The 25565-nt window shown below is 43.8% G+C and overlaps 1 protein-coding gene across 1 annotated transcript; it reads left to right on the top strand.

The window, feature by feature from the left end:
- The first annotated feature begins 1677 nt into the window (after positions 1-1677).
- On the top strand, positions 1678-23975 carry dab1b (DAB adaptor protein 1b). The gene is made up of 13 exons (XM_076097884.1): positions 1678-1747; positions 7657-7796; positions 10435-10533; positions 12319-12450; positions 13695-13814; positions 14222-14260; positions 16662-16727; positions 18271-18330; positions 20274-20321; positions 20585-20690; positions 21302-21949; positions 23316-23443; positions 23886-23975. Exons 1-13 carry the CDS (start codon positions 1678-1680, stop codon positions 23973-23975), a joined length of 1746 nt encoding a protein of 581 aa, XP_075953999.1.
- Positions 23976-25565: the final 1590 nt, after the last annotated feature.

Genomic DNA, 25565 nt, shown 5'->3' with positions numbered 1-25565 from the left:
ACAAGGTTTCCAAAGATTTGCTTAAGTAATGCTACTGGCTACAAGCCATGCAGATAGTTTCACTTTTATGTTCCCAGTTTTTGAGATATCTGTCTCTGAGATTTTTGCCACCACCACCATACAGTGAAGGTGGATGAATTTCTATTTGGGCTGCTCAAAACGTTGAAAAATTACAAAAAAAGAATAGCTTTAGGGACTGTTTTTGATAGAAAATAGTTCCACATTCCACATTGAGGTCTGCGGATTATCTAGATTAAACAGCGACTCTGGAGCATTGTCTAGTGGGCAAAAAAACGTCAGTGAGAGGATGTGCTTTTTGAAAATTGGGTGATCCATAAATAAGTCACGTCTATTAATCTGTATTTTTTTCTCTTACAACTGAAAGTTTCAAGAAGATGCAAATTGTTGAAAAAAAAGGCAGATAATAAAAATCTTAAAATTCATTGAAATTCTCACCACACAGACTCACAATGTCAAACAATGTCAGACAGGATGATGTGTGCCTGGTGCTCGATGTGCAGCAGCTCTTTTTCGGGCCGGCGTAGGCTGAAGGCCTCTTTTTCCAACAATGGCCCATCACCATGCCAACTGAAGCGGTGCCAGCCACGGTGCCAGTTTGGCACGGCCCCCGTGTTAGCGGTGGATGATTCAAGGGCATTAAAGCACAATGTTGGGGGTTCCAGTTTATGGACGGCTATGCCAGGTTTTCCAACACAGTTTCCTTTGAGAAAGCCCGTCATTCAACGCTCTCTGCCACTTCCCCTCCTCTCGTGCCGTTGAGCTGTGAGCATTAACAATCCATCTTCTGAAAAATTTGCTTTGCACGCACAGAAGCACCGGTCATGCTTTAACGTTCTGTATTTACTCACAAGCTGTACATGAAACAAGAGTGTTGAATGTTTCGCCACAGGTCTCTTTCTAGGGTGGGCACTGAACAGCACGTATTTGCTGCTCTCGTTAAGAATTGATGATCCAGAAGAGATAATAAGTCTTTGTTGATTTGTTAAATTGGCGCCTGCAATTTTGTATTTTAAATTAATGTTGTAATGACTGATCAAGGGACATGTGTTTTTCATTTTGGCTTTGTAACCACCTCCAGCTTCACATTAACTGTCATCCCTTTCTTCTTCGCCTTGCAGTGCTCGGAGCAAGTGACTGTGATGGGCTGTCGGACTGCATCTGAAGTACCCTTCCAAAGAATAATATCTACTCCTGACCTACTCTGAAGAACAATATCTGATTCAATCAATGTTGCAGTCTCCCCCAGGGGGAATTACTCCTGAGTAATAGGTGGACCCTCAGAAAAGAGCAACACTGGATCATGTGATACTTGACCTTCAAGAAGAGAACTCGGGTGCACTCCAGAAGATGTCAAATCTGATCTGAGGCTGCTCTCGAGAGGGGTGACACAGCTCATAATCCAACCATCTTTTCATGTGTTGTTCAGCGATACTCAAACACCATGGCCCAGTAGTGACGGAGTGTAGTCATCAATGCTGGATCTTCATTTATTGAGGAGTACCAGACATCTCATCATGGATTTGAATGAGATTTTTTCCACCAAAGAGCGGCTGTAAGAGGACTGGAGTGTGGGGGAATCGGACACTGGGAGTTGGGAGGATTAGCTAACCCATGGTGGATCTGCTGTGAGCAGGACGAGGGACCCAGCAGTGGAGGATGTCAGCGGAGGCCGAGCTCCAGCCGGGTGTCAAAACCAGCCAGCGAAGGGAGTCCAGGAGAATCAAAGGTACGTGAGACGCTACTTTAGCAAACTCCCTAACTTCGTTACAGATATGCATTAGCACAACTATTCTGTAATGCACTTGTGTGTCAGAAAATATGTCTGATATATATGGTGTTGAAGGAAAAGCAGCCAAAAGACGACTAGAAGCATGTAGCGGAGTCTAGACAAACTGGGAAACTGGCAGCTTTCTTGTGTTTGGCAGGCAGCGAACACACAAATAAAAAGATCATGTTTGGATGGAGCTAAATAACGTTGGACTACAGGGATAGAAGCTTCTCTCAGTCAAGTTCGCCGAGAAGATCCAGATGTAGTAACAGCTCTTCCATGTAGCTCCAGGGTATGGTAGCGCCATGATTTAGGTGTCATGGACAGGGTAATTCACACCCTGTCGCTTTGATCAACAGCATAAGTGATGTAACAGGACGAGGCTTTCTCTGAAACTTCACTGGGAGATTGAAATGGGATTGAATTGGCTGAAGGGAGAAAAGGAAGAGCAGATAGAGAGGGAGAAAGAATGAGATCCACAGGGGGGGGGGGGGGGGGGAGCAAGAAGAGTATGCTTTCTCATTGGCCTTGCCTCTCTTCATCCTTTTTTATTTATTTTTTTACTCATTTCTCCGTCCATGAATAAAGCCACTCCAGCTAGTCCAGTAAATCTGGCTTCTGCGGGCTGGCTGTAACGAGGCCGCGGGGCCGGGTCCTCGGTGGCTGTTTCACTGGCCCTGTCGGCTTGCTCAGATAAATGGCCAGGCTGGAGGAGGGCCCATTGATTTGAGTTAAGTGGAGGGGGGAGAGCAGAGCGAGGGGGCTATTACACACGTGGCCATGTGGCAGGCTATCAGCGCAGGCTATCAGCCTCCGACTTTATCATGTTGATCACATGTGCTGCAGGGACCATTGCCACAATCAGTGAGGATGCTATTTAGATCCATATAAATGGAAATGGGGCAACATAAATGCATGCAGACGGTCGGGCAGCACAGCTGGGGGTGTTTATGAGGAGGCTTGGGTCCAGGTGAAGGACACGGCTGAGGATGAGGTTGATGACATGTATTTAGACAAAGCCCTGTGTATATATTCATACGGCTGAGAAGCTGCAGAAGAAATGGGTTTGATTTAAAAGATAAGATTGCTGTTATTTTCTATTTTCCATCATGTCAATAATTCCCATGAAGACCCATGCATGTGTAATAGTGTTTGTGGCTTCTCCTCCGCTGTTTCTTATGCTCAATTCCATTCACCCCTCGGGAAGATGTAAATCTTTTTCTTTTTTTTAAAGGGTTGCAAATACGGCCATAAACTTAAAGTTACGTTTTTTAAATGTTTCTAGCATTTGTTACTCAAAGGGGACTAAATAGTGCAGCAGCATGATGGTATATATGGGTATATTTGAGTTAAAAACTCAATTTATTGTTATGAAGTATGTACCTCAGTGTAGTTCATTTAACATTGTTGGGCAAGTCATTTTAAATGTGGAGTGGACTGACGCTAACTTTAGCCTTTAGCTTTATGTTTAATGCACAAATATAAGAACAGTCTCCTCAACTAACACTAGAAAGCTTATTTCCCAAAATTCTTTAAAACGTTTTGAAATAGAAAATGACACACTGTATTTTAACAATCAACAAGCCTAACTTAGCCCCAGTGACTGCTCAAATCGCTCTAGAATGTTTATTTCCAAAGTGAAGCACCACGGTTCACACACCCTCCAACTGTCCCACTGGCTAGCTAGCAGCTAAGATAAAGATACAACATGTAAATAAGACAACTGTGGAGTTTCAGGAATGCTTTGTCATCTTCTTTGATGACAAAGAAGATGACAAAGAAGATGACACCTCACACTTCCAGCCTCCAGAGCGACGCTAACGCCTACTTGACCTTCCCATAAAATGTCAAAGCGACTGGGATTACTAACTGTAATGTTGTTACTGAACTTAAAATGTTTACACAGACGCTTGTTTGCAGGATAAGTTCATTGTTGGTTTTGGTCTTTTCATGGAATTTGTTGATAATTAGGAAAATCTAGTATATTTCCAGCCTCATCTTTTAATGCATGTGCTGTTGTTGTTTTTGCCTATTGCTTCATTATTCACTTAAAAAACGTATTTCAGAGGAAAATACAACCGTATGTTTTTCAAAAATCATTCACAGCAGCAAACTCTGGCTGTCATGGTAAAGTCAAAGCTCCCCTCCATCCATCCATCAACATGCGTGGCTTTGCTCTATCTCCATAGCAACTGTTGCTCTCCCACTGTAATCTGTGTGCAAAAAAAAAAAAAAAATGAGCTCATTTCAAAAAGAGAGGCCAGGAAAGTGGACAGAGAGACGTTGAAAGAGAGGACGGAGACGCCAGCAGACGGACACAGAAAGAGCAAAAATAAAGATGAAATCACAAGTCACCTCTCGCACTAAATGTGTGACATTGATTGCACAGATTGTAAGAGGCGGAACAAGTAGTTACCATTTCACCCTATTCAAACACTATTTCCCACATTTGGCCAAATCATTTTCTGTTACGCTTAGCCGACTGTTCATCCCAACTGCTTCATCACGAGTGTGATAATAGCATCATTGTGGGGCCCCTTACCTAAAGAACGATCTCACCAATCACCACTCAGCACACATCAATACCTGCGTGTGACTCAATGGTCTGTCCACCGCATTGACGATGTGCACAATGCACCTCATTAACTCTGTGGCTGCTTTAACGATCAGCCTCCGGACCAAAATCTTAATCTATTATTGAAGGCCAGGGTTGGGGTGGAGGAAATTTTGACATCAGTGTGGGTTAGACGAGGGAATGCCTGCTGCTGTTAGTGTTTGTAAGTGTGTATCTGTGTGTTTGCTGAGCCTTATGAATGTTATTTCGTGCACATGGGGGAGGCAGATGGCAGGGACAGATTTGCCTTCCTCAGACATCATTCTCTTTACTGCTGCTTAAAGTCATCAGCCCCCTGCGCTGATAGGACATGCATAGTGTTTTCCTTTTGCAACGGTTAACATTGTGCATTGCATGTAGGTGCGCCCATGACTCAGTAGGCATCGCCTCTCATTAGAGCTCAATACATTGCGTGTGTGGACCTCCTGGCAGACGGGGATTATTGACAGGAAGAGACGGATACACACTCGGAACGGTTCAAAGGTTAAGCTGCCTCGATGCCCAGATCCCCAACAAAAAGTTCCTTGTTGCCAAGTCCTTATATCTGGAGGGGCACTTCTGACTCTCCATCTGTTGCCATCTGTCTCTTCACTGTCCCCATTCTAGTGTGGCAAGGAGGAGGATGCAACTCTGTGATCAGAGACAAGCCCTGAAACAGTATGGTGCAGGGCTAACAGTAATTGTTCTCTCCATGGTCCTGGTGCAGGGCCCGTCTGTGTCAGGTGGGTGAGGGCAGCGTTTTGATTTGAGGCCCTCTGATGTCCTGGCTGTTAAATCTCAGCTCCATTTTTGAAGATTTGGCTATTTCATGGCTTTATTAAAGCATTGGAAATTGGGAGCAATAGGAAATATTGTGGGGGAGAAGAGTGCGACAAAGGTCCCACGCTGGATTCTAACCTAGGACGCATGCATCTCAGACCACCAGGACTCCCAGATGGCAGGCATGTTGTCCTATGTGTAGGATACACTTAGATGCTGACTATGCTTTAGGCAGCCCTCTGTCAGACAAATTATGAACATCAGGCTTATGGGCCAGAAATGTTGTGAGGACCATTCAACCTTGGGTAATTGTAAAGCCAGAAAGCCAGAGGAATATGTGTCACCACACACACACACACACACGCACACGCACACGCACTTTCTCCCGCTCTCTTCTCCTTTCTTACAGTAAAAGTAACAACATGAAACAGAATGCCCCGCAGCTCTCTAGTTTTCAAATACAGCGCAGTCGCTCATCCGAACCCAGAGCACGTAGCGTACGAGTTATGCCACTGTGTCAAGACTGTCATTGGGTATGCAAGGCCTACTTTTTTTTTTTTTGTGGATCTGTGCATAAACCTTTAAATCTCTCCTGAAGTGTTATTAGGGGAGCTGTATGTAAAGAAACAAATGGCACAGAACATCTGGTTAAAGCTCATCTGAGAGAGCTGCGCTGAATTGGACCGATAGTGTTTAAAATGCAACTGGAGCAGCATGCATTTTACATTACATTAGTGTATGAGTCAGTAAAATCTGGATGGAATACAAAATACTGTATGAATAGGCTCCAGTCACTGTATGAGGGATGGGTTGAATGAGGTACAGCAGTAATTATCGTAGGAGTCCGCCCTCTGTCCTGCAGGGTTTAAAGCAACAGCACACACATAGCAATGTATACCGTTTGTCTTTTTAGGGAGTTTGCCATCAAAGTGGGAATGGTAATCTCTCTACATGGTTGCTGCCTGCATGCCAAGCTGGTTAATGTTCAGAGGATCACGGTGGCTGTATATAACACTCATTATCCTCTGGCTTAGAAACAAGTCTGAATTAGAACCAGATTTTGACATTCACTTGCTTAGAGACTTTAATGACTTCAGCATCATCAAGCCCCCCCCCCCCCCCCTCCCCCCATCCTCCTCACTTTAGAGAATTGTTCCCTCATGAATTAGTGAGAGGGTGTGCATAGCCAAGACAAGTGCCTGCATTCGAACTTGGATGGTTTTTTTCACCCTTTGCACAAGCCACTTAATTTGCACTTAAAAAGAAGAAGGAAAAAAAACGTCTTCTTGATTTTTCCTTGGAAATTGCAGAGATGGGAGGAGAAATTCCATCTGTGTTAGGGTAGATGTAGTATGGATGGAGATACTGTGTGTTTCTGGGGGGAATGAGGTAATTTTGGTGTAATACTGTCTTTGGGTGCAGCCCGACAGAGGGATATTACACCTTCTTCTCTTCTTGCACACAGCTTAGCCGTAACTGTGCCGTTAACTGATTGTACTGTACGGGCTCTTGACCTAGAATCGAGTGAGCAGGGAGCTTGAAAGCTGTTAAATTCTCAAAGGTGAGGGTGACCTTGATTTTGAAATCCTGCTATCTCGTCATGTAAATCCAGCATCCAGCGGTAAACGGTGTTTTGAGGGCTAACAAAACCGGCCGAGGTTATGAGGGGATTGTTTATACATCGCAGGAGCTCGAGACGGCGCTTGAAGGCTTGCACCTTCATAATCAAAACAGCGCGACGGCAGATAACGCGGAGGCAAAAATGAGAAAGGTGTCTGTGTCAAGGTGGTGTCAGGTTGCAGAGATTGACAGATAGAATAATCAGCAACAGGGATGGGCGGGAGAATCGAGGGGGGAGACATTAAAGAGCCCAAGGCCAGCCACACACACACATTTGGAGCTGCCCTCCTGTCTCACACCACCATCCCACCAGCCAACATCCATCACCCAGGGAGGGCCCGGTGGATTATGGGTGAGCGCTGGACCGAGATGATTCCTCTGAATAGCAGCCATTCATGCTGGTTTGTCACCACCAATAGCACCCATGGGAACTGTGGGCGTGGGTGAGGCGTTGGAGTGAGCTCCCCCACTCAACCACCCCGTAAACCTTCCACCCGAGATTTCAATGTGAATGCCCCACAATGCCCCTGCAATGGGTGAGGGCAGTGTGTTCCCAATGTTCCAGTTGTTTTCTCATTTAGTCCACTGGCTTTATCCAGCTTCATTTTCAATCGCAAGTTCAATTTTCGTTCAATCACTGCTGCTAATTTGCAATTCATTCTGCATTTCCTATTCCATAAATATTTATACCAGAGCAGCCAACTCTCTCTGTCTCACACACACACACACACACACACACACACAGTAGTATGTCTATACCTCAAGCAGGGCTTGACGCTAAAATTGTTGGAGCTCACATCTTTGCCTCCTGTAATCACTCGCTCTCATTTTCTCCTTTTTATTTCTCGTCCTCTCTTTTGCTCTCCCGCCGCAGGTCAGGACCGCAGTGAGGCGGGGCTTATTAAGCGTTTCCGTGGAGATGGCGTACGCTACAAGGCCAAGCTGATCGGGATTGATGAGGTGACAGCGGCGCGCGGGGACAAGCTGTGCCAGGACTCCATGATGAAGCTGAAGGTGTGTGTGTGTGTGTGTGCATGTGGGTGTATGTGTGTGTGTGTGTGTATGTATGTGTGTGTGTGTTGGGACATCATTGAGCCTCTTCGCTCATCACCATCAGATTTGTAGAAGGCATGCTCGGACATGTCTGTATTGTCTGTTGAATGAGTCATGGGAGCTGTCTTGTTCTGTATATGACTCACTGAAGCTCTGTAAAGACCTGACCAGACGGAACAAATAAAAGTCCAGCCATATTATTCGGTAGCTCTGTGTCAGCTACTGTAAGGTTGGGTTTATATCTTTTGCAAAAAGCTAGCGGCTTTGCACTTTATTTCCCCTCTAATAGGCTGCTGTATTTTTAGCATTGCTCAAAGCTCTCTGCATTTATTCATACAGCTTTCTGACCTTGGAGGCAAACTGGCTACCTATGTTGAGACGCTAAAAGCAATATATCACTCGAGTAGTAAATTTTCACTTTTTAGTGTTTGACTGCAACACCCCCCCCCCCCCCCCCAATATGTCTGCCTCTTGAATGTCTTATCATGTCAGTCACAGCCTACTATTTTTGCAACAAAGTCTACGACGCTATACTTGTAGCACTTATGCAAACTGTGATAATGTGACCCAGATAATCTTTTAGTCAGTGTGTAAAATAGGTCAAATTCAGCCCGACAGTAAGTCGGGGGAAAACAGTCTTAATACTATTGATTGTGGATGAGTGTTGCTAAAATGTGCTGTAGATTCACTCGTTACTTTTCTGTTCTCGCACAGGAACAGTTTACCTTGATAACAGGTTTTTTTTAACAGATACCGTCAATTTCATCAGTTGAAATGACGACTGAGGCGAGCAGATGTAACCTAATTATAATAACATAAGACTTATGACTTGGTTTGAACAAAACAAGAATCATCCAAAAGGGGACTTAATTCTGCACTTTATGGCTACACACAGTATATCGTACTAGAAGGCTGAAGCTAAGAGAGCCTAATGCACACTGCTTCAACATGTGGAGAAATCTTAACAGACCTGGTTGCTAAGTTATGATTGAACAATTGCTGTTCGGGGAGGGGTTTAGCTAACAGTCAATTATCAAGATAAATGTCATATTACTCGGAAATAGTTTGCTTCCTCTTCTCTAAAGTTTATTCCGTATCCTCTTAAATGCCAGCTATGTTTACTGGCTCCACAGTAAAAGGAAGGAAGTACTTATCACTCTTCTTTGTTGGGGAAAAAAGCAGCACATAAGCATCTTTGCAGTAGGTGGCTACGGGATAAATCCTCCTTCAAAAGAGGACGTATACGCGTGGCTTTGAAAGTGTCTTCTCACACACTTGGCTGGAGCTTAAATGTGTGGGAAGCCCCACGAGAAGAGCAGGATAGCTGGAAGGCAAAGCCTCTCATCACCCGTATCCATTCCAAGTGATATGTCCAATGAAACATTTCAGTTCTGACATTTCAGCAGTGCCCTCCACATGACTCCAGCAGTCACCAGCTACTAGCCAGTTACAGTCAATGGAGCAGTCGATACAGACCTGCTATGATCTGGACAGGGGATAGAGGAGGGGACGGGGTCTCTATTGAGCTGCCTCTCGTTGCCTTGAGGACTAATCCACCAAATGGAGAAGTCGATTGCTGATTGACAACATCCATCGCCCCTCCCGCCTCTCTCTCACTTATTTCATCTCTTCCTTATCCCTGCTGTTTGTTCTGCTCGTTATCCTCCTCTCTTTACCCTTCCCCTTTTTATGCTCCCATAGTCCCTTCAGGTCCATTTTCTCTCCTATAAATGTACATTTATGTGTGTAAAGATGAATGGATATTTTCCCTTTAATATCTCCCTGCAGAAGCAGAGCTTTGGTGATGATTCATGTTATGGCTTGGGTTTTAAATATTAGCTAATCCTTATAAGGAAAACAAGTCTAACGTGGAGGGTAGCTGATGTACAGAAGAGGTTGACCACTCATTAACGTTACTGGGCCTGCAGGTTTGTCAGACGTATTCAGCGCAGAAGGCAGGTCTTTCTTCTCCTCTTATCTCCTCTCCTCTTTTCCCCTCTTCTCTTCTCCCGCAGGCTTTTGTTCTGTGAAAGGCATGTCAAGCACACAGATCGCGTCAAATAGAACACGGTTAATTGTTTTCTTTATTAGAGCTGAGAATAAAAGAAAAGGGGAGCTACTGAGATCCATGGGGAGAAACGCACTTCAAAGGCTGGATCGGCTGTTTAGTCAGCACTATGTGAAGTTGTCGGGGCGGGTTGGTCGGTCAGCAGCGCGATCCATTCTGTCAGCAAATCTCACCTTATTGTTGTTAGCTAGCACTTGTGTCACGTTGAAGTGCAGTAAACCTACTTCAAGAAAAGGGAGAGAAAAAATGGTGCTCGGGGAAAAAAAAAAAATAATAATAAGACTCGCTGCACAATTCGACGTGTGAATTCCTCTGAGAGTGAAGCTTCAAGAAATGGCACTTGAAAGAACATTCTGTCCCATCACACCTTATGTAACTCCTGTCACCCTAACCCCCCTTCCCCCCCCGAATCTCTCCCCCCATCTCCCACTGTCGCACTCACCTGAGTCGGAGGAGAAGAAGGCTCACTGTCTCTCTTGCTGAGCTCGTATCCTTTCATCTCCACATGTCGTTTCCTTTAATCTCCTGCAGGGAATGGCTTCCTCGGCGCGTTCCAAAGGGGAGCACAAGCAGAGAGTGTTCTTGACGGTCTCATTCGGCGGGATCAAGATTTACTGTGAAAGATCAGGGGTGAGTAGCATGTCAGCGAGTGGGCCTCGTGGCAGAGCTGCACTGTGAGGCCTCCGCCAGCTGCTGTACTGTGAACCTACAGTACAGGACATCCAGAGGACAGACGCTGGCACGGTTCAGTTCACAGCGGCTGCCAGGGCCGCCATCTTGTTATCCTGGCTGGCTCGGTTGACATATTAGTTTGACTGCGATATCTGTGGAGAAGGGAAGATGATTCACAAGGTTGTGCTGAAATAAAAAAAAAATTCCATCACCTTGCAAAAATCCAAATTCTTCTCCAAATATCAATGCGAAATAAGCAACAACGTGCTTTCCACTGGACAGTTTGCCCTTTAGCTCGTAAAGATTCAACTTGAAGGTCTTCCATTTGATATTTGAGTAAACTGGTTTTGCACCCTAGTAAGATTAGTGGTATACTGCAGGACCTACTTAAGATCAGTCAGGCCTGGTCTGCCTGTTAATGATAGCACAGTGAGCAATGTTATGGTGATGTTATGAGACGGGCTGTTTCCGCCTCCATCCTGGCTTCCATCCCTCTGGCGGACTCGGAGGCCTGCTGTTCCATTACAGGATGATCGAGGGGCTCGGCTCTCCCCCGTCCTGGGGCGTAGTGTTGGCTAGATAGGCCCACTCTGCTCATCAGCGCTAACCGATAATTAGCACTCAGTTCCACCCCTTAATGATCATTGCCGCTAATGCTAATTACACCACGGCTCCACCTCAGCTGTCATTAGAGCTAAACTGATAATTATGCAACAGCGTTTGCCCCATGGCTGCCGATCCCCACCCCACCACCGACCGTGGTCTACTCCCCAAAAAAAGCACCCATCTTTGATAATATCTCTTTTCAATATGACTGGTGGCGATAGTGGTGTGTCTTTAGCCGGTAATGAAAAAGAACATTAAGCCTCCAGCCACCAGCCAGCCAGCTCACCAGCTTTTGACAAGCTCATTTGTTGTTTTGGAAATCATGCCCCCTAATGCCTCTCATTTTATTTACTGATTACTGGCAGTAAATAACCCTCCACACTTAATATCCCTCTTGAGTTAGGCAGGCAGCGTCAGCAAGCTTTTAGATGGAAATACTTTATGTGAAGCTGACATGATTCTCTGCTGAATCGTAGACTAGTCATATTAGTTTTGTATTTTACATTAATCTGAGGCGTTGCTAGCGAGAGTTCCTCCCTAGTGCTTCAGCTTATCTCTGCTAATAGCGGAGTGGCAGCTGAATTACTCTCAGCGTGTATCTATGGTTTCGTGTTTATATTTTGTGAGCTTTATTGGGGTGCCTATTTTGTGTCTATTAATCAGAAATGTTGCGAATGCATCAAACAGTAGTTTTTTAAAATGGGATGGGATTTAGTTTTCCTCAATCGCCAAATTTCCCAGCATCTCAAATCCTGCTGATATCAAAGATGGACATAAAGAGATGTCACTCAATCTGACAAAACAAACATCATGCGGCTGGATTACAAGTTCTGCAGTAACTATAATATCTATTCAGTACTGTGTTGTGATTTGACTCCCTCCTCCCTCTGTGTTGGTTAGTTGCAGTTGGCTCAACATTATGCAAAGATGTTTAAAGTAGGTTTGGCCTACTTTTCCTGCCAACACAGTGTACAGTTCTTGTACTTGAAAAACATTTTTTTTTAACTCAGAAATTAAACAAAACAGAGGCTTTTTTCATCTTTAATAGGAGCAAGACAAAGAGTCGATTGTGTGAAAACCATATTTCACCAAGCCCACGTGGTCTTTGCTGTAACACTTAACACCTCTGCCATATAGGTGCTCATGCATCACCACTCGGTCCACGAGATCAGCTACATCGCCAAGGACACTAGGGACCACCGGGCCTTTGGCTACGTCTGCGGGAAGGAGGGTCACCATAAGTTTGTGGCCATCAAGAACGCACAGTCGGTAGGTACTTTACCACAGTGCTGTCGAAAAAGCTATTTCATGCAAGTCCAAGTCACGTCCCAAGTCCCAAGTCCTTGAGGGCAGTTCCAAACCAGGTCACAAGATAATTGAGGGTCAGGTCTTTTGTACATTTCTAAAGGGTGACCATTAAATGGCACAGGATTTAACATTTACATAGCTGAGACCAAGTCTATGCAATGCACACAGTAGGCCTAACAATTAAATATTCAAGCTGTGCAGCTGTGCAAAGCCTTCCTTGCACTCTCAAAAACACTTTGATTAAAATTGGAGACGTCAGTGTTTTTGCATTCAAGCCTCAAATCAAGTTTATTGGCAGTCAAGTCCTCATTTCTCATTTGTCGATTTTGACTCAAGTCCAAGCCTGAAGCCTACAGATGTGCACTCTTTTGTTTAATCATAAATGTTCAGCTGGAGCTCCAGTGGAGGATTGTGGAAAACGCAAATAGTGGTGTAATTGAAGATTGCTGTGATGTGTACTGTAGGTCAGTTCATTCTTTTGATTTGTTTCTAAAGAAAGGAAACTATCTAATGGTCATTTTAACACCACCTTGTTGTCTGATCTAAGACACTGCTGCCAATATTGATATGCACACCTCTAATGCTAGTCTCTACTGCATTATTTTCAGGTCAGATGTATTTACAAGACACCAGTTGACCAGATAGATACTAAGTAAACGAGTAGATATTGATATTGTCTTAACTTCTGTTTGAGTTTTATGAGCTTGTTTCCCTGTGACAAGGGCAGAACCAAACAACTTCATAGTCTTCACATAATCTATTCTACGTAAGTTGGCTGACTAAAATAACATAATGAATATTTTAATAAATACATAATAAATTAATTCATAAAGGTCACTCCCCATAAAATAACACATTCATCAAATTGTTGAGGGTAACACAGTTCAATCAAGTCTTGTTCACTTCAGAATTCTGTTTACTATTTGTTTTCTGACGTTACTCCTAAAGGTTTTAAGATAATTTTCCAAAAATATAAATCATTTTTGCTGCATTGATTTTCTTCTCCCGTATCTTCTGCACTGGCCATTTCCCCTTCTTACACCTCTATTTCTGCCTGCTTGTCTACAAATGTTAATTTCCCCAAACACTGCCTCTCCCCTTCTTTCCCTTTATCTCTTTTTTTTTAATTTGTCCATTTCCTCTCTTTTCTTACTTCCCACTGCTTGATTTTCCACATATTTCCTCATCTTCCTCCTCTCATGCAGGCGGAGCCTCTCATTATTGACCTGCGCGACCTCTTCACGCTGATCTACGACATTAAACAGCGGGAGGAGATGGAGAAGAAGGCCCAGAAGGATAAACATTGTGAGCAGGCGGTCTACCAGGTAGGACGGCACATTTCTGCTTTTTTTCCTCAGTTTTGTTTCCCATTCGGAGGCGAGATCACACGTAATAACTTAGCCAGCAATTAATTCACACAACTGAAGAGTGTTTGTCTGCACCATTGATTTCTATGTTGAATATCTATATATATATATATATATATATCAGGTCAGGTTTGTGTGAGAGGAAATGCACGCGTTGGTGTGTGGTCGATAAACCAAATCACTGTTTCATTAAAACACACTATGAGTGTGTAATTATGTTCGCTGGCAGGAAGAGACGGACGGAGACAAATCTATTTGTTTTCCGTCCTTCCATTTACTTTTTAATGAGACTCTAAATTGGGCTGCACTGTCTTACTGATGAAAAACAACATGTGTCATCTGCCTTCTGTCCCACCACTACACAGACCATCCTGGAGGACGAAGTGGACGATCCAGTTTACCAGGTAGGTCCGTATGGCACACGAGCAGGAAAGAAACACTGCTGATCTTGATGCTTTTCTAGCTTCACTGGTGCTGTTTTCACTCTTAAAGCTTGGAATAAAAAGGAAAAAACTATTAATCATACATTTTAATATCTCCTCCAGTCACTGATCTGCTTGAATTAATGATTCATTATATTCCACCATTCCAGTAATACACAGTAGACCATCCTATTGGACAGTTTTGTTCAACCATTCAACTCCCATTTGCCAGTGCAGTGTTGTAAAACCATATTTTTTAAGTTGATCTGTGTCAATGTTCTGATTTCTTCCAAAGACCCCCTGACTGGTTGTTACCCTCTCCCTCCTTTCTGCCCTGTGCATTTATTTGGCTGTACATGTTTTTTCTTTCTCTGTGTTTGCTCACACTGAATACAGACAACACTAACTCTTACTCTGAATGCTATGTTCAGTGGTACGTCCCACCACCTCTCAGATCACCTCTGTTCTTTGCTCTTAAAGTGTGTTTTGCATAAAGTCATTCCATTTGCAGCTTCCAATTATGTTGATGTTGGTTGACAAAACTCCAGACTGTGGCCAGAATCTTGAAGGGGTACTTTGACATTTTGGGAAATACGCTTGTTCTTGACACTTTCTTGCTGATAAGATCAATACCACCCTCGTGTCTGCGCAGTGGATTTGTAGCTAGAGCCAGCAGCCAATTAGCCTAGCATAGCATAAAGACTGGAAACGGGGAAACAGTCGGCTTTGTCTGTCCAAAGGTAACAAAATCCACCTACCACCACCTAATCCGAGCTGCAGTGATAACGTTGGCCCTTGATTTTGATTTAGTTTTAGTCTTTTGACTGAAATTTTATTATTTTTATCATGTCTTCGAAGCATTTTTACAGCTGTCGCCATCTTTGCGGTGTACTGTTACTATGGTGTCGTTCTCATCCGTCGCAAGGTTAGTGGTAAAGGCAGTTTACACACACTGTCCACGGTACTCTGCAGTGATGCAAACTCTGTTTGAACAGAACCACTCACTCTCTGTGGTTCCTGCTCACCTAGCATTAGCTTTAGCTTCTATCTGTTCTCTTCACTTAAGACGATCATTCAGAAGCTGATTCACTCACTTGGTCATTACAGCTCTGTTTGTTTTATGGGTTAAGATTGAGAAGAGAAGCTAAAACTTCGGTTAACGTAGCGTAAATTCTTTAGCGAAGATTTAGATGGTTGACTGCGACATTAATCTTATAATTTTAACCTTTTAACATTAAAGACTGAAAGTATTGTTAACATTACATCCACAGCCCCTTTTGATGTTACATTTACTTACCTTTTTATAAATGTCAGTGTGCTGCCTGCCTGCATGTTTTTGTAGTGCATAACTTTTTTGTCGCTGATTCTTGTCTAATTCTGAGTGGATTGTAAAATAGTTTAATCCATAAATCTGTGTCTTCCAAGAACTGTTAATGTCAGATATAATTTCTGATAGAGACATAACGTTATTGAATGGAAGACGCTTCTTACGAATGGAAGTGCAACAGGTCAAACAGCTCAACTTCTGAACAAGGAATAGTTATGGGCGGAGAGGACGTTGTGTGATTCCGCAGAAAAATGCAGGTTTTTTAAAAGGACTGACGAAACATTAATTTGTCATAATTATTGTTTTCAGTGGATCATTTTTATTTAGTTGAACCCTTGTTTATTTCAAGAAAAATAGGTTGTTGACGAAATTAACACTGCCGAGCTGGTCGAATCGGACAGAGCCAGGCTAGCTGTTTCCCCGTTTCCAGTCTGAATGCTGAAATAAGCTAAGCAGCTGCTGGCTCCAGCTACACATTTACCAAACAGATATGAGAAAGGGAATTTATCTTACTGTCAAGAACGTGAATAAACGTATTTCCAAGAATGTCAAACTATTCCTTTAAATTGAGATCCATAGAGGCATTTATTAACATCAATCTTAAGAGGAGAGACTGACTGATCCGAGACATCACTTATGGATCTCAAGCGAATAATCTGACGTCTGGGTCTATTTCCTCTCAAAGAGGAGGAGCATCATATTGCTGATGTTGAAGGGAGACCTCCAGCTCAGACCTCCACATTGCCTTGAACTACTGCCTGACCTATTATACTTGTGCTCTTCCCACCTCGCTCTTTCTCTCTCTCTCTCTCTCCCCATCTCCCCCATTCCTCTTTCCCATGCCCCATTTTATTTTTTTTTACACAACCTTCATGTTCGTGATCTCATTTCACTCCCCACTCGACGCCATCCTCGCTCCCCTGTGCTTTCATTTATTCTCGTCATGTATCACTCCCTTGTTGTATCTCTCTGTTTTATATGCCAACCTTTCTCTCTGTCTTCACATCGCATTATTCTCTGCACCTCTACGCCTTGCCCACTACTTCTGTTCTGTAGTACATAGTGTTTGAGGCTGGACACGAACCCCTCCGTGGCCCCCAGTCAGAGGAGAGCGTTTATCAGGTACAAAGACAAGCATTGCCCCCTTTTCTTCTCCCTCTTCATACCCTGTGATAGGTTATAATAGTAAAAGTACTAACAACTTGACTTTATAGCACCTTTCAAGATTCATGTAAGAAGTTGCAAAGTGTTTTTTTTGGAGAAAGGATTTTCTGGGGATTCAAAGATAGATCAAACCAAGGTTTCTGTTTCAACTTGGCTGAATGTGAAAAGCCATGTAGGAAAGAACCAAATGAAGCTGTGAGTTCTATTAAGAGGTTCATATCAAAGTTATAATCCCTATGATTTTAATCCATTACTCCCTGCATTAACTAAAACGGATCCCTTGTTGAAAAATGGGAAAATTAGCATGTCTTTGTCTGCAACACATCAGCGCTAAACGCAATGTGGCTTGTGGCTTTTTCACAATAAAAGCCATCTGTGTTTCGCCAGTTGCACGGTTTTATTTGAAGCAGCGGCGTATTATGTTTCATTTGCATTAGCGGTAACTAAATACAGCTCTGATGCAGTGTAATGAGAGAGCACACTAAATAATTAGGCTATCAATCAGATAAAATGGCACTCGATTACATGCATGCATCGGTTCCTCTGTGAATCCAGCATGGGAATGGCAGACTCCCCACTACCAATGGAAACTGCTATATAGAGAGGCAAATACTTTGAGCAACAATTGTTGAAAAAAATGACATCTGTTTGATTTCATGAAAAGCTTCAGGATTATTACTTTAATTATTAAAGCTTTATGTTTAATATGATGCCTCAAACAACAGCAGAAGAGTCAAGGTCAGCTGTTCACCCAAAGCCTGCGTACCAGGCTCCTCTTATACATCCAACACTTTGACTTTTTGGCTTTAGACCATTTGAAGGACCAGCTAGGACACTAGGGACCTGTCGTTTGGTTTAATCCTATTCCCCCCTCCCTCCCTTTCTCTCCCTCCTCCTCCTCCTCCTCTTTATGCCTCTCTGTATCTTGCGTTCCTCTGAAGATGAAAGATGCAGAGAGCGAGATTAATCACTTGCCATGCCATTTGATCTCAGAATGAAACAAGATCAATAGACTTGGGGAAAACGTAAGGGGGAGTCAACCAGTTGAGGGAGCAATAGGGGAGTCAGGCAGCGAGGTTAACAGCAACAGATAGTTCGAATAAATGGGAGAGAAATATACAACAGAGGCCAGAGCCGAGGCATTTTCGTATTGTCAGATTAACCAGTTGAGACATACTGTTGCAGCATAACAATAGGCTTTCTTAATACTCACAGAACCAGCACGCACCATCGTCGGGCATTGTTTGCAATCAATATTGATTTAAGTAGAATTGATTCAACGAAAAAGCTGGAAAAATTTGCATAATCCCATTGCTCTAAAAGATAAAATTGCATCTTAAAAAAAATGACTAAATCGAAATTGATGCAGAAAGCTTTTTCTTTTTCTATACACATGTTTCAGTTCTTGTAAGCTGCTGTATTTTTAATAACCCAGCCTGATAAAAATAAAAGATAAAAAGGTTTTGCTTTGTTCCTTACGTGGACCTCCAATCCAATGCAGGTCCCAACCAATCAGCAGAAGGAAGGGATCTATGATGTCCCAAAACGCCATTTCATGACTGTAGGTGTTTTTATTTTTTACCATTTGTTTCTTTACCCTTGCAAACCTCTCTTTAACATCCTCTTGAAGGAAGTACCTTAAGCCCCCTTTGACAGTCTCCATTCATATTATTTTGCTCTACTCTATTTAATAGTTTTAGTTATGTACTGCAGCCTACAGGCTCTAAAATGGATTTCCTAATCCCAGAACGACTCAGCCAGGGGTCTATGTCTGCATCCGCTTTTTGTTATGATGATGATGATGATGATGATGAAACAAAGCTACATTGGTCATGCCTAGCCTGCTTGAAGAGATACGACTAATTGATTGGTCAACCAAAGTCAGACATGTCAGCAATTTCACAGGACATTAGAAACGCAGGCTTCGTATCCAAAATCCAATCTTGTGCGGAATCTGACGCATGTCGTGACCAGATGGAGAGAAAATCAGCTTGGAGTCTGTCTGCCCGTCCCATCTGACTGGCACGGCGGACTGACGAGATAAATAAATTGGGGGCTGTTCCGTCTTCCTCAGAGGATGAGGACGAGAGGTTTGTAGGTGGGGTTTTGGGTTGAGCTGCATGCAGTGTAGTCGGCTACATACAATCAAGGCCACGAAACACTCGGACCTTAATGAATAGCAATGTATTTTGTTCAGAAAAACAGCACAAGTAGCATTTCTGATTCCACTCCTTTCCATCAAGCTGAAAATATATTTCACCTCATCCTGGTAGATTTTATGATTTCTTCACCACCATGCAGTGACAACGCTGTTACATCTCTCAAATCGCCTATAAAAAAACATTCATTCAAGCCTATTTTGCCAAACATTCACCCGGAGACAATTTCCACGCAACTTTTGAAAACAGCCCTAGCAAAGTGCTTCTCTGCTCTCCGCTGTTTGTGTGCTGGTTGCTCAGCATATCAAACAGATAAACTTTCCCGGCCCCCTCGCTATCTCACCCAAACAGCCCATGCCAGTATAAGTAGCAGCGCTTCCATATCTCTAAGTGTTACTGCTTGTCTGTTCATTCAGTTGGAGCTTTTTGAGAGCCTTGAGCTCCCCTGATGTGTGTCAGTGCCTGCAGGGAGAGACCTCTGTGCACAATGTTTACCTTTTTTCCAAATTCAGACTCATTCTGTGACCCTCAATGGTCCCAAAGTGCCGTGCAAACTGCAATCCGCCATGTCCCGGCTTATTCAAACATAACACCCTGTTAGCAGCAACACTGATTGCTGTGATTCCTCCTTTTGCTTTCTGTTTTTTTTAACTATGTGTTTTTGTTGTTCATGTATGTGTTATGTTTATGCAAATCCTGTGTGTTCTGTGTGTTTTTGTGCTTTTTACAGTGATTCATTGTCTGCTTGTGCATGGCCCCCAGAGACATTTCATGCAACTTAGTCATTCCATAGTGCCTTCCATAGCCGCGTCCCTCTCTCCTTTAAGTAGTTTTGAGTAGAGGACAGAGGGGACTAGAGCAGGGGTCACGTCTGCCTATCGGGTGAGGTGGCCTCATTGTCTCGGTTGGGTGGTTCCAGGAGCTTCTTCTTTCATATATTTGATGAAATAAACACGCTCTTCTGTCTATGTATCTGCTCTCGGAGTAGAATCAGCATGATAAAGCGTCCCGGGCTCTCATGGGGGCCCCCTCCTGATTGGCAGACATAAGAATATCTAATCAGAGTCTGTTTTATGGGACTGAATAGCCTTTTACCCACTCAATTATAGCGAGCCTTGAAAGATTCATTTTAGATCCATTTTCTGATAATGAAACGAGGGGATAGTTGTTTCTTGCCATCCACAGCACAAACTGCCTTTATGAATAGATTTCACTCCCCGCACCTACCCAGCCATACCCTATCTGGAGATGAATTCAAGGTTTCATGAGTGTGCAAATCTCATTGTCGTGATGTATCACTGGATTTTGTCTCTCTTTCTCCCTCACCCCTTGGTCCGACTCACAGAACATCAACCACTTTGATCTTTTCGGAGACATGTCCACTCCTCCCTCGGTGAGTACTACGACACAAAACCAAACCCCGATTAACTTTGTGTAATTGGTACAAGTTGATAGAACAGCGTGGGGAAATTACATTATTTTATCTGCAAAGTTATGTCATTGCATTAGGACAGTCGCAGAGATCTAAATTACCTGAATATCCGACAGTACTGCGGATTAAAGATAAATGTGCAGCATGGTGACTTTTAGGTGACTTTGATAGTAGTGACATCTGTGTGTGTGTGTGTGTGTGCGTGCGTGTGCTTTGCCTACCAGATGCCCCCATCCCCCGCCAACACACTGGACCCGAGCAGGAGCAGCCGACAGCAGCAACACACTGCTGAGTTGTACGCCCCCTTCAGCCCCACCTCCATGCCGTCAGGTAGCTGCCCGCACTGAAAGACTCCATTTTTTTCCACAATATGAAACATAAAAGAGAATAAAGTGCTGGTGGGGATGTCTTTCTTTGATGTGTTGTCTGTAAAAAAGCCAAGATTGACTGTACCACAGAGATACTGGAAAGCGATGTTTAAGGACAGATAATAGGGATTTTGCATATTTTAGCAAAACAATTGACATTTTTGTCTTCCAAGAACATTCAAGAACGTCCCAACATCATTTCAAAACAGCAGCCGACTGAAGGGCAACCTTTTTAATGCAGGAAACAACTTAATTCACATCATCCTTTTCACAATGTGCCTGTCCCCGATAACACAGCTTATGAAGTCAATGCTTTTTGGCAGCAGACTCTCAAATCTCAGATGTTGTCCTGGAACACTCCAACAAGGAAGTATTTTCAGTCCAATGCATTACCATGCAACAGTAACAGAAATAGGACACACAACTGAATGTGTGTCATTGATTACTGATCTCAAACAAGCTACTGCAGGTTTGTTAGTCTCAAAAATATACAATAATAATAATTGTATTATTTGCGCTTCCTTTTCCAGCTTTAATATCCTTTAATCATGTTTTCTCCTCCTCTTGCTCCAGGTTATATGACCATGGGTCCTGTGCAGGCCGCCCAGTGGGCGCAGCAGCCGTTTTCCGCCCAGGCTCAGACTCTGGCCTTCCCCGTGCAGGGGCCCCTCCAGGTGGCTCAGGTCCTCCCCGGTGGTCAGCCAGTCATCTGGAGCCAGGCCAACATTTTCCCGGCCACTCAGCAGCAGTGGGCGGCCATGGCAGCTTACATGCCTGCCCAGACCGTGGGCGTGGGAGGGCACGCCATATCAGCTGCCATGCTCCAAGGCCTAGTACCCATTACCACCATGTGCCCCCAAGCCTGCGACATGTCGGCCCCCTCCTCTGCCATCACCAGCCCCCAGCACACAGCCGACCCAGCCCTGCTTCAGAGGCAGCTGAGCCTAGGGAAGGAAGGCCTCGGCCTTGACTCAGATGCCGGCGAGGGCCCCTCTACGTCAGGAGCCGGAGCAGCAGGTGTGGGATCTGGCATCGCGTCTGCAGGGGTGAGCAGGTGTGGGACCCCAAGCCTCATGAGTGTACCGGATACACTGGTCTGCAGTCAGCTGCTGCCACCTTCAGCTGCTGCGACCCAGGAAGAGGAAGGAAGCTGTAGTGACCTTGATCTCTCTAGGATGACCATGAGCCCAGGGACATCCACATCACCGTCTACTGAATCACGTAAGTGTTCTTAATTGTTGTCTCCCTACATAAATACGTCTTATTAAACCTCCATCTGTACCACTTTATTAGAAAAGCATTTGAAAAAACACTATTAGCCTTTCTAGCTGGATGTCCCTATGGATGGCAGTGTCACAGGATGGACTATTTCAACATCTATCCGATCTATTGTCATTACATTTTGTACAGGCATTCATTGTTTCCAGGTGATACATCCCCCTGAGTTTGGTGACCCCTTGACTTTTCCTCTAGCGCCACCATGATGTTCACATTTGTAGTTTTGAGTGAGATTTCTCCAAAACTATTGGATGGATCGCTATAAAATGCAGTAAAAAAGTCGTAGTGAATGGAAGAAACCTCAGCAGGAGCAACTGAGGAGATTACACCAACATAGTACAAATGCACTAAGAACAATCACAATGACAAAATCAAACATTAAACATCTAGGAAGAATAAAGATCTGGGAGCAACTGCAGGTGTTGCCAAACAGACCTGAGTCACACAACCTCCTCTGAACCGTGGAGAGTCCGAAACAGGACAGACGACACAAACACACAAGGCAAAGCTCAAGAACACTGGGAGAGAGAGACAAGGACAACATGCACACAAGGGAGCAAGAGACGTGAGGAGAGGCTAAATCTACGGAGATCCAGATCCAAACATCTGGAATGAGGCACCAACAGCTACAGCTTGGAGGCTTGTGTGCTTGTGGGCCAACAAACACACAGAGGGTTAGAGAGATGCAGTGGTTTTCAGAAAGTTTACCATATTCAGGACAAACATATATATATATATACTATTAACTATAAGTACTAGGCTTAATAAATAAATAAATGTATATGGTAACAGGTACAAGGCCTGAAGGAATTAAAGAATAAGTAACTGAAAAGATGTGTTTTAAGTTTGGATTTAAAGGCCACAACAGAGTCAGACTGTCTGATGTCCACATGGATATTATTTCTGGGAGTATGATAAGAAAAGGCCCTGCAGCATGCTGGCTTCTTTTTAACTCTGGGAATAGACAGGAGCGCTGTATTCTGAGAGGGGAGAGCACGGGACGGAATATAAGGTTTAAGGAGATCGGACAGGTATGGAGGGGCGTGCATGTTAATAACGTTGTGCTTTGTTTGATGACGTGCAGAATGTCAGGTATTTTAGAAAATAAAGTAAAAGGGATGACATGCAATAAAGGTCATGATCTGGATTTGAATCCACTGCTTCTCTGCATAGGTTGTGCACGTTACCAGCGTGATGCTCAAAAGTATTCACAGAGCAGAGCATTAAACACTCGGTAAACAAAGTAGAAATCCCGTTCTATGTCCTCTTGCTGTATTTACTGAACATTTCTTATTTCCTCTCCCTGCAGCATCCACTCCAGCCCCTCAGCAGAGCTCGTCTTCAGACTGCCCCCCTTCCCAGGCCAGTGACCCCCCCACAGATCACTCCCCTGTAGACCCAGAGGGTAACTGCAGCAGCGCCAAGGAGGAACAATCGGTGAGCTCCGCCCCCCCGGGTCAATAAGATTCATGGATTTGATTTAACAACTGACTGACACGGTGCTATAATCTGTTATTGTCATATGGATGATCTGTTCTCAAGTACATTGCATGTAATCACACACAGTAGATGTCACATGATTAATATGACCGAATGGGATTGATTTTACCCTCTTTTTTTTTTTTAAAGCAAAATGTCGAGCCAATTAAACATGAAAGGTCAAAGATGATTTAAGTGTCTTGATTAGATCACATGTAATAAGGTAAAATTATGTGTCAAGGTAATTATCCTAAATGTTTCACAGATGTTTTTCTGGAAAATGTGTGAGGAAAAAGATGCACTTTCTCAGGTCCTCGCATGCTGGAGGATAACTGATTCTGCCAAAGCATGTCACCTGCAAAATAGAAATGTTACAGCTTTCTGCCTTAATTTCTCTCAGGGCTCTGGTGTTGCAAGGTCGATCGCTCTGGTGCCCAGTGGAGCTCCTGATCCTTCGCAGGATCAGACCTGTCCACAGGAAGACAGCTAGAGAACCACGAAAACCTAGTGGGTATTTCACAGTCCCCTCATCTCTTAAGTTAAATGTCTGGGTTTTATATATCAACTACCTTTACTTTCATGCATTTTTGCCACGGCTCTTTTCATCTCCAATGTACAACGACCCCCCCCCCCCCCCCCCCATTCCCACCCCCCCTTGAATTTTTTCATAACCCGGCTCTGTGTCGCTTTATTCGCTTTATGTTTCCATTCGTCTCATATCCCCTTGTCGATGAGTGGTTTGGGAAAGAGCCTTGGTTTAGTTCAGTGTTCCTGTCATTATGCCTCTACTGAACGTATCAACCAAACGAAAGACAAGGAAGGCACAAAGTTGCCCCCTGGTGGTCATATTTGTAACTGGAGAATTGCAGCTTCATGATTTGGTCAATTGGTTTGCCTTCTAGGGGACGGAAGCGCTCAAGGCCAAGACAGAAGCTCACGAGAAAGAGATGAAGAGAAGGATGAGTGACCGTGAACAGCAGTGTCTCTCACAGCTGGATTACACAGATGTGTTCTGTTTTTGCAACCTTTAAAAGGATACTTTGGCAGTTCTGTAATAAGCTGGCTATCCTAGGATCTGCTTTCCTCTAGAGGCCACATACTCTACTGTACTCCTCAGCATGACAACCAGACTTTGGCTTTATCGGCCAATCAAAAAACCTTTCAACCAGGAAGTGACCTTTGATCTTTGACCGAAAACCTACGGCAGGAGGCGACTGCACCCTCCTGTCACGGATTAATGAGTTTATACCTGTGAGGATACATTCAACGGCCGTGGTGACACTGAGGATGCTAATTCTTTTTTGGGAACCTTTTAAGAGGAGCAGCGTGCTACTGTATGTGGTTGACCTTAGTTCGTCAGCCGCCACCAGCAGAGACTGTGCACAGCAGATGGATTTGCCAAATGTTCTCATAGTGTTGCTCCACCGAATCGTCCATTTGCATGAACAGACTTAATGTGGATTCAGCGGACTCGGCTGTGAGCCAAACTGTTCTCTGCAGCTTCCTTCTAGAACTGAGGCAAATTTTGAAAAAAAAAAGTTTTGATTTCTTTTTCTTATTTTATAAGCTGTGAATTCTTAGTTGATGACGCCGAGTCGTTAGAGGTATCGAAATGACTTTGAGGCATCAATGTGTAAACTTTGCCAAACATCTATTTTGTAAATAAGAATCTGCCCAGTCCCCTATACCTGAGCCTCTGTGCCATAAGATAGCTCTCTGCCTCTTGGATGCCAACTACCTGTGTTTCTCTCAAGCAATGCCCTACCAGCACCTCCATTTTTTGACGTCTGGATGTTTGTTTACGCTTTTGCAGCCATTTATTTTTAATTTCCGAACATATCTTTGTTTCTGTTCGGTTTTTGAGGTATGAACTGTGAATCTGTGTTACATGGTCATTCAAAATAAAGCCTGCTGTACCCGTCTCACTCATTTTGAGCTTGAAAGAAATGAAGGGGTTGAAAGATATCAAAAAAATCCTACTGCTCCTTCAAGGTTTCAGGTTTTTCTATTTAATAAATAGGAGGCAGATTTTCCTGCATCTCTTTGTTTTTAGATATTCTACATCTCCAGCTGAGGTCGC

The sequence above is a fragment of the Anarhichas minor genome, unplaced genomic scaffold, assembly GCF_050575085.1.
Source record: "Anarhichas minor isolate MPS153535 unplaced genomic scaffold, ASM5057508v1 ptg000024l, whole genome shotgun sequence".
Taxonomy (NCBI): domain Eukaryota; kingdom Metazoa; phylum Chordata; class Actinopteri; order Perciformes; family Anarhichadidae; genus Anarhichas; species Anarhichas minor.
Note: the sequence above shows the minus strand (reverse complement) of the source record. Positions and strands in the feature narration are given on the sequence as shown.